We start from the raw sequence: 12,448 nt of genomic DNA, 5'->3' as shown, positions 1-12,448 counted from the left end.
GTGCTACCAAATTATTATTGCAACAACAGAATCTGAACTCCAGCCTGCTGTACATAATTTAGAAAACACTGCCTCCAAATTTAATATGATAATTTCAACACTGTAATGAATTCATTGTCATTGTATTCCACTGCGTCCTTTGTCATACAAGTTGAGAGTTGCACCAGGTTCATTACGAGCACACCAACATCGCACAGTACTGATGTGGACACATTGATCATGATACACAGCTTTCAGTCTCTGATGAATGTCTATCAGGGACACATTTTCTGCTGTTAAAAACTCGATCACAGCACGCTGCTTCAGACACACTGACATAATGTTGGTACATGCCGCCATGTTTCAGACTACACTGTGTCCGAAATGAAACCTGCCAATAAAGAAATGAACTAAGTAGATATCCAAAAAATTTACATACGGCCAGCTTGGACTAAAATGTAGAGAAACTCAGCAAGCTTTTATGTCGTGAAATTGGCGAACCTGTTATTCCTATTGTTGTGTATACACAGATTGTTTTCCAAAATGGCTCCATTCACACTGCAAGAAAAAGTGCAGTGATGTTATTGGTTAGCAGAGTTTAAGTTTCCGGTTACAGTTCAGCGGAGATTTCGTGAAAAATACGGCAGTGCAGCTCCTGATAGGCACACCATTGTTCATTGGCAGAAACATTTGCTAGAAAATGGAGACTTTCAGCGACATGATGGTTGTGGCAGGAAGAGAACATCAGATGAACGTCGAAGCCTTCAGAGAGGTTCACTTTGAAAAGACTGAGCTCCCCCTCATTATTGGGGACCAGCTGTTGAAACTTTACACAATCATTTCCCAGGATGATGGATTGGTCGTGGTGGTCCTATTTCATGGCCCTCACGATCTCCTGATTTTACACTATTGGAATTTTTTCTTATGGGATTCATGAAAGACCATGTTTACAACACCAGAGTGGATAATCTTTAAGTGTTAAAGGATTATCGACACAGTAAAATCTGTAACTCCGCAGATGTTACACACTACCTGGAGAGAGATTGAATACAGGTTAGATGTGTGTCGTGCTACTAGAGGGTGTTGAGATTTACTGATGGTGACATAAACTTGTTTGAGTTGATTAATATTTTCCCCTAATTTGTTTTTGTGTGTCATAATTAAGGAATAAATTATTTAGTATCTTTATCAGTAGGTTTCATTTCGGACATGGTGTATAACTCAGAGAACTCTACTGGCAGAGATGCAAAACTTGTGTCACTGAAAGCAAAACGTTCACTGAATACAATGTACTATCACTAATATTTTTAACTATATTCACAGCGACAAAAAAAAAAAAAAAATGTAGACATTACTTTTCAGCATACCCTCGTATAATGTAATTTAATATTAGGTATTTTGTAAACTTAATTCGACTTTCCCGCATTATTTGATTCTGCTACTGCCATTGCTTTGAGTGTTGTAGGAGAGAGAGAGAGGGAGGGAGGGAGATCATTGTATGAGACCCAGTTTAATTTTACGGCCCATTTTGAAGGCAAAGAATGGTGTCTTGTTTACTGACAACACTCGACTTAACAGGTTTACACTGCATTGACTAAAGTGGATTTTATATAATACAGTATACAGTTTTAACTTACGAAAACGTAAACTGTAGCAACCCATACCAAGTTCAGATTGTTATATGTAATTGTACGAAATGTTCATGTTTTCTGTGCAGGAAAATTGATAATACGGAGTGCATAATTCTCCCCAGCACAATTCCATTACTGCGTAAACCATCAACATTCCTAAAAGTGTCAGAAGAATTGTTGTATTCAGTGGGGGAGTGCATCGTGATCCAGTGCAGCAAAAGTGACATAGTAATTAGTTCACAACTTCTCTCCACAATTTGGAACTACTTGCTAAGACACATTTCAGTGAGTACTTTATATCTGTCTCGTTTTGCAGTAATTATGCTTGCTTTGCAATTTTAATGATAGAAGGAAGATCGTAGTAAAGCCCATTGTAACACATCAGGCAAAAATCGAGACCCAATGCAGTAAGAACAGAGGAAATGAAGATACAGTGAAATCTCAGTATAATGTCCAGTTTAACATGGGATAAGCACATCGAATACATATGCACAAAGCTATCAAGAGTTTTATATTTGCTAAAGAAATTAACTAGTTGTTGTTGTCTAGTGCCTTGCATTTGGCAATGAAGCCATTAGCAGTCATGCTTTCCAATACTTTTGAACTGTAGTTTCTTCTGCTCTTAATGCTTCACAGGTCTTCAAGTGGTCTTCATTCATTTCTGCTGGATCGTTACACAGGACACATATGGGTGAAGCTGAGATACCTATTCTGTAGAGATGACTTGCTAGACAGTCATGATTTGCCAATAGAAATTAACTGCTTGCATTTCTCAAAATTATTTAAGATGTGCCTACTTTTCTTTCTTTCAGTCGATAATTCGATATGCCCTAATTTTCTGGGGAAATGGAACCAAAATTGGAAGCGTCTTGATTTTACAAAAGAAGGCCATTAGAATTCTATGTAAATCAAACTATTTGGAACATTGTCGGCCACTTTTCAGACAATCACGGATTTTAACAATCATAAATTTGTATTTATATGATCTAGTACTTTACACTCGACAAAATATCGACAATTGCTCATTAGTGGCCAATATACATGATCATGAAATTAGAAATAGTGAACAAATTAATATTCCATATTGTAGATTACACAAGAGCAACACAAACTTTTTAATTATGTAGATGAAATTATATAATAAGCTCCCAAGTCAATATTATAAATTACCAATCAATAGTTTCAAAACTAGATTTTACAATTGGTTATTAAATAATCCTTTTTATTCTGTTGCTGAGTTTTTCAACACAAATTTGTACGAAATTGTATTTTAATAAATAAGTTTAATTGCAATTTAGTTAGTTTTGTTCAATTTAAAAGTTTCAAATTATTTCATGTTTTCATTGTATTACTTAAATTTTACTGTTTCTGTTATTAGTGTTTTTTAAAATGTATTTATATGTTTTTTCAATGTATTCTGACGAAGCCTAAAACTGTATGTCTAATGGCCAAATAAATTGAATTGAATTGAATTGAATTAGAAAATAATATAATTTATACTTTTCTGGAAAGGAAATTCTGTCTAGACAAAGTTGTTTTTGATTTTACATTACATAATGTAGAAATATACCACAACATATCTTACCTTTCATTTACTTTTGCTGTGTTTACTCCATATAAGATTTAACAAACTCAGGAAAGCCACAACACCTACAGAAAACAAGTAATGTGCACATCATTCAATTTTAAAATTATAGCACAAAGAAATTATTTAATTATATAAACAAGATGTTTCTATCTATAACAAATATACACATGGTACACAGTACATTCAACAAAATTTAAAGTAAATTGAGACAGTGTCAGGTGAAGTTCCTGGGTAACTCAGTTATAGCATTTGTGCATTCAGCAAAAGGTCCCGGGATCGATACCCAACCCGGGAATAATTTTTCCCTTGAAATTATTCAAGTCTGCTTCACAGTGAGCTTTACCTAAAAGCGAGATTTGCAAAATTTGTAGTAGGTCTTAACTCTTCAGTTTGGTTTGTTTTTCTCAATTTTTCTTCTACAAACTATTGAAGTTTTCAACAGATGCTAGATAACAATAGCTGTTGATAAAGTGTCGTAAAGTAACAATTAAAAAATAAATTCACTCAACGACTTGAGAATCAATAATTCTTGCTTGAAACAATGTAGGTTACAATGAAGTTGGAAGTGCATTGTTACGAATTTTACCATTCATTTAATTAATTACGTTGACAAAACAAGTGCCTCGGTTAACACAGGGCCTCGGATAAATGGGTTTATACTGTATCATGACCAGGCTTCGTTCCTGGGCACAGAAACGCATGGAGTTCAGAACACACGGATGATCGTGTTGTGTTGGTCGAGTGGAGTGGGAGATGGAGCATGCCGTTACTTCATGTCTCAACATGTAAACAGTCCGTCACAGTACGGCACAAAATATATTTCATCCTGTACAGATGCAGTATATACAGTACATTCCTAGTGTAGACAATAAATGTCTACCATTAAAGTATTAACATGAGTTGTAACCTTCAATCAGGTGTTCCTACGCCGAAGCCTGTTACACGTACTGCAGCCAAGCAGCAATACAACGGTAATGCACATTACAGACCCACCTGTTCTGTTGCAGTCACCCCTCCACACGGGTCATGACGTCATTTATACACCATGTACTCTAAACCTCATACGGTTAGTCTGTGTCCCTAGGCCGAAGCCTGATCATGACACATTCCAAAGTTGCTTGTCTAATATTTTTTTATACCTTCAGGTTGTTTTAGGTAGCAGTGAAATTGCACCAGAAAGGATGGCTAAATTGGTGCAAGATTTGCTAAAAATGATACAGAATTTGGCAGAACGTTCAAGTTGTGCAGCTCCTGCTCTTGCTGCAAACTGCATCAACTTGGTGCTTGAGGGAGTGGTTATGAGTCCTCATGCTCTGCCCCCTGCCGTTCTAGCCTCCTCTGCAAACTACGTGGGAACAAGCCAGCTGATGACGGGAACACCAGCCCTCTTCTTAATAGAGATCATGGTGTCACGTCCTCTTCTTCAACTTGCGACATCACACCCACGGTAATTTTATAGTATTTGAGGTTATGTAGAACTGTAGTGATCATTTTTCACGTGTGAAGTGTTTAGTCGAAGATGATATTTTCCTCAAATATTAGTTAATGAAGGACTTAAGGCATGCTTCTACTTAGCGGTATCAAATCGAACAATATTTCTCTTCACAATATATTTAAATGGAAGATAGTAGAAGCAGTGTGACGAATCAAATCACATAAGTTTGAATTCATGAGGTAGAATATTTCATCCGCTGCCGGAACAGAACTTCTTGTTTTGGGTATTATAATGTTCTCGTGAAGCCTTCGTGGAAAAACAAATGAACCATATCAATTTTTGGTAGCTTGATTTGTTTATTGAAAGTTATTGCTCAAAATAGTACATAGAATATACTGAAAATTACAATTTAATAATATAGAATAAGGGTGCGAGTGTAAGTGGAAATCTAGTATGTGAAAATGAAAGCGAGGGGGGGGGGGAAATAAAAGAGGAATAGAAGAAGAAATAAATAGAAATAAGGCAGAGATGAACAGTAAAGAAAGGTCAGAACCTGCGACAGCTGAGGATATGGCAAAGATATTAGATATGATTAAAAAATGTGGGGATGTGATCAAAAAGTGCAAGTAAAGTGAAATTGTAAAAGATCGAGAAGTTAGGGGAGAGAGGAAGTGTATAAACAGATGTGTAGAGATAAAATATAAGTATTTATAGGAAGTGAGAATAGTGAGAAAGGATTAGGTGGAAGCAGAATAGTGAGAAAGTGAAAGTGAGCGCAAATAGGAATGAGTGAAAATAGTGAAAAAGGGTTAAGAGAAGTGAACAAGTGACAGCATAAAATTAGTACTAACATTTGAACGTTGGAACAGTAAATGAATATAAGAGAAAGATAGGAGAAAAGATTAAAGAACAAATTTGACAAATAATTCAATATGATAATTTATAGAGAAAAAGTGAAATTGAGATTTTAGAGAATAGTAGTTAGAGGAAAAAGGGGGTTTGAAAGGAGTATATAATATTAGATATATTAGGATTAATAAACAAATAGAGAATAGCGAATGAAATGTGGGAGAAATACTGAAGGGGAGATTGACCAAGTAATAAAAAAGGTGCATAGTGTAATTGGGAGTATATGTGTGTAGACATGTACTGCAAATAATGTGTTATTGTAATAATATGTTAATGGTGGCACCGAATACAGAAATGTGAGGTACACCATTACATGTAAAGAAGTGCTGTGACGAAATATATATATCAAATATCAAATTTAATAATATGAAGTAGGAAAAATTACTAAATCTTGTTCAGAATTATCCACTACTGTATGACAAAACATAAATACTGTGATAATTATGCCCGTGATAATGTTTGTAGCACAATAATAAATTAATGGAAACTTCAAGTAAAAATGAAAATCCAAAGAAGCGCAAAAGAATTGAATTTGTATTTCATCTCCCAGAAGATAGTCAAATAAAGCGGAAACTTTCCATTTGTATCCCTAGTTAAATGCAGTATTTTCCTTTCTTATTTTGGATATTTATTTATTGTTTTTCCACCTCATCACATAACTGCTAAAGCTATTATGTGATCCATTTTATACTGTACTACACATCAGTTCAATTTGGTTTTGATTCGATTCCACTAGATGTGAGCAGCAGAAGATGTTTAATTTTGATTCGATTTGGTTCGATTCTGCTAAGTGGGAGCGGGCCTTTACTGTATTTACTCGCGTAATTTCTCTCCCTACCTTTTTTCTCAAAATTTGGACTCGAAAAATCTAGGATCAAGGAGGGGGAAATTATGCGAGGACTAAAGAATATTGAGAAAAATCTGGTCATACATAACATCAATCAAGTCATAACTAATCAAATCAATGCTTGATACTAAATTGCTATACACATACATACATTTTCAATAATTGTAGGAACTTTTGTGGTGTTCATATTGTAATGCTGTTTGTCAATTCGAATGCTGGTAGCCTGACCTTAACTTATTAATTATGTAAAGAAAATGTTCGTGTATTCTATACTCCACTACTTTCAACAGAAAACAAATTCAGATCATCTTGCCAATCACCTTTTTTCATTATAGAAGGGATGAATAATGTTCGGTTTCTCGCGCTTTCAATACTTGGAAACTTAACATACGGCACTTTTGAAAGGAATAGGAGTGTCCAATTATATTTAATGTAAGAGGTGAAAATTAGCGAGAGAAATAAAATTCTGAGAAACATGGCCTAAAAATCTTGGAAAATGAGGGTGATATAAACACCTATTGACATATAAGTAGGGGGCGGATGTTGATGAAAAGTCATCTTGTTATTTTTCGCATTAGGACGTTGCCTATTAATATAGAAATCCTTTCTATGTTAATATCAACGTAAAAAAGTAATTTCTTATATTGCGTTTTTTGACGTTTTTGAACTAATAGGAAATTTTTAGATTTTTTTCGGCATTTTTTGGTCATTTTTAATACTTTGAAGAACTTTTAGATCATTTGGAATGCATTTTACTTCTTCTTTACCGATAGGTCTGTTAAATCATTTTCTAACCAAATAGGTCAGTAGTAATTACCTACTGAATAAGTGAATAACAGTGAAGTTTGAGTTTCATAGTTTGGAACAAACTCTAAAGTTCATCCCTCATTACACTGAAGGCTTCACTTCACACACCGGAAGTAATATAAAATGCTTGACAGCAGCTTAGTTTAAGTGAGTACTTTGACTGCTACTGTTCTTTTGTCAGTATGAGGGTGTCTTTAGAATTTATGTTTGGAAGGGTGGAAACTTTCACTATGTCCTGGACAGGACGTTGTGTCCTCAACATGGTTCAGAAGGGATGTCTACTGTAGTAGACAGTATTTTTAACACAAAGATTGCAAGAATGCACACTGCGCCCACAATTTGTTTTGTCATTCACACTTCCTCATCTGGAAGATCTGGTAACAAAAGTGAAGCGCGGAAGGAGGAGAAGATGGAGAAGGAAGGCACTGACATGGACCACCCCTGATTGAAACACATTGTAAACGTCATTATAATCTATAGTTTTCTCTTAAAACCTTCATTTTGTTGCATGTTCTTTTCCTTTATCTTAGCCAAATTCCAGGAAGTTGCCTCCTCTCTCCGAGATTTGCAGGGCAGTCATTGAAACAAGGTAACTAATTTTTAAGAAGCTGTGGTGCGAGTACTGTGAATAATATTTAAATGTAATTTTCTTTTAATTTTATGTCATTTTTCTATTAGTTTAAGGGCATTTTAATGATCATTTCAAGTAGATTTTTAGGTCATCAACATCCGCCCCCTACATATAAGTAACCTAAAGCATTGGTGAATGAAGGCACTGATGTATGTAATCTGTTTTAATAAACGAATTTTCATTTTTAGGAGCAAGTTGTAACATTTGTCACATTCGAATACCAGTACCTATGGAAAGTCCAATTTTAATAATTTAAGGTGATTGAAAAAATCTTTGCAAGAAATGGTATAAAGATTTTATTGAATTCAACAACTCCGCTTTAATCCAATAACACTTGTTTATTTAAATGAGATTATAGGCTTTCGTGAACATGATGTTGAGAATCAGACTTTTGAGTATTATACATGATGCTGGTATTTAATTTTCAGTGTTTCGGACCTCCATACAGGTTCCATCTTCAGGGAGTTCTGAAAAGCTGTTAAGTTTCAGCACACAGTATGCTTCTGAGTTGTTTTTTGTATGTCTGTTTGTCATATGGAAGAAAACTTTCTACATATGCCTGCTACATACTTATTGCTAGTATCCAGTTTATGATTGAACCATGGGTTTTAAAATACAGTCTGGGTCAAATTATGGAAATGAAAAACTACATAGGATGTTCTCTTAAATAAGAACTGCCCCTTAAAATCAGAGCTGTGTGGCTGCTAATGTATTGGCATTATCTTCTTGACAGATACATTCCTGTGCTTAAAACCATCCTCCAAATTGGTATCAGCCATCATAAAGTGCTAGAGTTCATGCATTCTGTGATGAAACAGCTGGAAACTGTGGCAAGTGCTTACTACAACGTGAACAGTGTTGAAAGATCCTCTCTTTGCATCGTGTGGAGCAATGTGGCGACAGTTCTCACAAACTACTTGAAAGATCATAATGATGTAAATCAGGGGAACGAAAAACACCATGATCTCAGCTGCTTTTATCTGGTGGTAGTTTTCCCATTCCACCACATGTACAGTATCACATACAAGCAGGTATGTAGCACTTAAAATGTTTGTAAATGCATGCTTTATTTCATTAGCACCAGATTTCCTGTTCTCTATTTAATCCATTTTCCTCGTTTCTCCCTTATGAGATAATAGTAAACTCTCCAGCAGGGATTGAATGCTGAATAGTTAGTTTAGAGTTTACGAGTTTTTTTTATATTGTAGCGTTCTTTCTCTTCTAACAGACAAAAGGCTGAATCTTGAGTCCTTCAACAAAGCAAAAACGGTTGTTTAAGTCGCTGTAACTTGGAAGCTAGTAGAGATTTTGATTAACCATAACTTTTAAAAGTTATTTCCATTCTTTTTCAACATTTCTCTAATTTTGACCCCCTCCCCCCATCTACCCATCTAACGTGACACCAAATTTTAATGTGTAAATGTCTATGTTGAACAGTTCACTTTGAAGTTATTACTTTTTTCTCTCTGTTTCCAGAAAAGATTTTGATTTCGAATTTATTTCTATGTTTTCCTCAGACATACCACTATCAATCATAAAAATTACAGCATGATTGGTTGACTATCTTAGGAGCCACAGGCCTGGTTTCTTCAACCTTTGTTAAATTATAACTGTGTCTTATTCCATCTTAACTGTAAACTTAACAGTTGAAGCATTTCTTCAACTACTGTTAGTACTAACAGGCTGTTAAAACCTATGTTAATTTAACTGCCCAATTTCATGCAGTTAAATCATTTAACTCTCTGTTAGCATTGAAGTATCCAATATGGCTGGTGCATTAGATGCTGAACTTATATATCTGGATTATTTAGAAAATGATATCCATGAATACATAAACAGAGGGGATGATTTCTGTGATTTGACAGAACAGAAGTTCATACAAACGTATAGGCTATTTTCTGCCAAGTCTCACTTTTCGCTTTCAACTTAGATCCATTTGTTTGTTTATTCTCATTAATTGGTTTATACTGCGAAATAATTTCCAGCAGAAAGTTCCTTTCGAACAAAGAGATTTCTTTTTGTTCCAGTGTTTTCCATTTCATAACAGCAATACCAATACGCTGCTCCACACTATTGTGATACAGACGAGGAAAGAAGCAGAAATCAAACCTGAGAGAATAGAAAGACTTCTATCCTCTCTGAATCAAACAGCGGAAACAAGCTAGAATCGCAATTGTCAGAGTTCAGAAAACAGAAGTGAGCCTAAACTTGTTTATAGGTTATGGTTAAACTCTAGAATCTCTGGTCCTAACAGAGAGTTAACAAACAGGATGTTAAAATGTGAAATGTAAAGTTGAAGAAACACAATATTTTTAACAGCAATTCATACTTTTAACTTACAGTTAATTAACGCTATGTTAGGTGCATTTTAACAAAGGTTGAAGAAACTGGGTCACAATGTGATAGATATTTAACACAGTGGGAAACTGATTTGTACCTCCCTCTGGCTCCTGTATCACCATCTCTCTCTCTAGCACAAGCCATCTATATTAAAATGCCACAGCAATATCTGATTTGTTCTCCCATATGCAAAAGATTTGCTGCAGAAAATACTCATAAGTGTTTACATTTTTAGAGATATGATGTATAAATTTGTACAGCTACTTTGTTCTGAAGCGATGTATAATCAATATCTTGACTTCTCTCACTCCCACTACTACCAAAGGAAAGGAAACAGCAGGTGAGTGAGTGTACATAGCTCACAGCTTTAGAGAATCCGTTACAGTTAGAATTTGTAATCATTGTTACAGTCTTAATTTCGGCAGCTTTTTATAGTAATAATTATGAAAGGGAAAAACAAACCTGGGCTTGGCTTTAGAAATAAAACTAATGAAGAATTTGATTGGTTGTATGAGAAACAACTTCAGCCGATTTGTTTGTTCTTTCTTACATTGAAATTAATTTATTTAAAAATCTTTTAATCTAATGGTATGAATTAAACATACAGTTACTTTGATGTAGTTAATTTCTGTTTTCGACAATTAAAAAGGCAGAAAGGAAAAATAAATTTTCTTCACCAAAGAGTTTTATTTTAGCAGGATACTTTTTAATTAATAATGACATTGAATGTTGTTGTGTTTTTGTAAAGTGGGTATAGTTCATCTATATTATTTTCCCTCTGGCTTTCGAGTATAATGTAGGTAGGTCATCGCTGTTCAGGGTTTTTCAGTCTTCGATATCTTCTATTTAATATAGCATATTTATTACATATTGTGCAATTTAAGCAGTTTATTTTGCACAGATGTTGGGCGAAGTAGTCACGGCTACTTTCCATCTGTATTAGTGCTATCTCAGTTTTTCTTGGCATGCAGTGTAAGTCAACTCTGTCCTTCATATTCTTGTACAAAAAGAGAGTATTTGAGGACAATCTTAGAAATAACTCTTTGAAATATTTAAAACATCTATTGATGGTGTTTCAGAATTCTTAGGAGACCAGATCATTGACACTGGTTGTAATTTTCGTTTGTCATTTAATTTAATTTTACTTGGTTATTTAATGACGCTGTATCAACTACTAGGTTATTTTGAAAACGAACATACAGTGGAACCTCTATTATCTGTGGTAATGAAAAAATCAGATGATCCGTACCATAGAAGACTTTAATAAATTAAGTGTTGCATAATGCAGTTTCGTAATTTTCTCCGTGGGCATGTGTTTTAACGCATTAGGTAGTGGATCAGATGTTTTAAGTATAATAGCTCTATTGGAAAGAGTGGGTGAAGAAAGAATAATACTGAAACTGATCAGGAAGAGAAAAAGGCATTGGCTGGGTCTCTGATTGAGAAGAAACTGCCTACTGAAGGATTCACTGGAAAGAATGGTGAACGAGAGAAGATTTTGGGGCAGAAGATATCAAATAATAGACGGCATTAAGATATATGGATCATATGCGGAGACTAAGAGGAAGGCAGAAAATAGGAAAGACTGGAGAATGCTGGGTTTGCAGTGACAGAACACGAATGAACGAATGTCAATGACGGGTTTCTAAGAGTCAAGGAAACTTTCTATGATGGATTTCTGTGGAAAGATAGGAAAAGTATAGGTCTCATGTCATAGATTTAAGTAATTTATACACTTTATCCTTGTTTTTATTAAACATCGCACAGTTGTAACTCCAACCTCGTATTCCGATGTGAGATGAACCACAGTTCCTCTTTTCCTAAACCACTCAATTATATGCACATATTTAGCACAACATGTATTCTTTTGGCACTTCTGGGAAACGTTTTGCAGAGAAATTAAACAGGTCACTCGAACAGTAGATCATAATGTGTAAGGATAAAGGAGAGAATGACAGACGGATACTCCAACAATCGGTTAATAGGGTGACGGATAATCGGGGTTCTACTGTATGTTAAAGATATGTGACAGGACAAGGGGAAACTTTTGACATGAATTCTCTGGCTGCCTACTTCCGAGTAAATTTAGTGAATAGGCTTAATTAAACAGCTTCTGTGAATATATGATGTGAATTAAATATCACATGGGCAACACTTCCAACAGCTACTGTGTGGAGGGTGAGTACTGAATGTTATTAATGTAACATAATATTTAAGTTTTAATCTGGTGAAGTGCTGTGAGTTGGTGTAAGCAGAGATGGTAGCAGGGGAGACTTGCTGC

General features: G+C 34.9%; 1 protein-coding gene across 4 annotated transcripts in view; it reads left to right on the top strand.

Moving 5' to 3' along the window:
- LOC138701183 (serine-rich adhesin for platelets-like) overlaps positions 1 to 12,448 on the top strand; it is a 116,005-nt gene that overhangs the window by 36,944 nt on the left and 66,613 nt on the right. For all 4 annotated transcript variants that reach the window (XM_069827810.1, XM_069827811.1, XM_069827809.1 and 1 more), the window contains exons 8-10: positions 1,697 to 1,895; positions 4,344 to 4,645; positions 8,561 to 8,858. In XM_069827810.1, the coding sequence (XP_069683911.1) occupies positions 1,697 to 1,895; positions 4,344 to 4,645; positions 8,561 to 8,858 (799 nt within the window). The remainder of the gene's footprint in view (positions 1 to 1,696; positions 1,896 to 4,343; positions 4,646 to 8,560; positions 8,859 to 12,448) is intronic.

Source organism: Periplaneta americana, chromosome 6 (assembly GCF_040183065.1).
Source record: "Periplaneta americana isolate PAMFEO1 chromosome 6, P.americana_PAMFEO1_priV1, whole genome shotgun sequence".
Lineage (NCBI taxonomy): Eukaryota > Metazoa > Arthropoda > Insecta > Blattodea > Blattidae > Periplaneta > Periplaneta americana.
The sequence above is the reverse complement of the archived record's forward strand: the minus strand, read 5'-3'. Positions and strand labels throughout refer to the sequence as shown.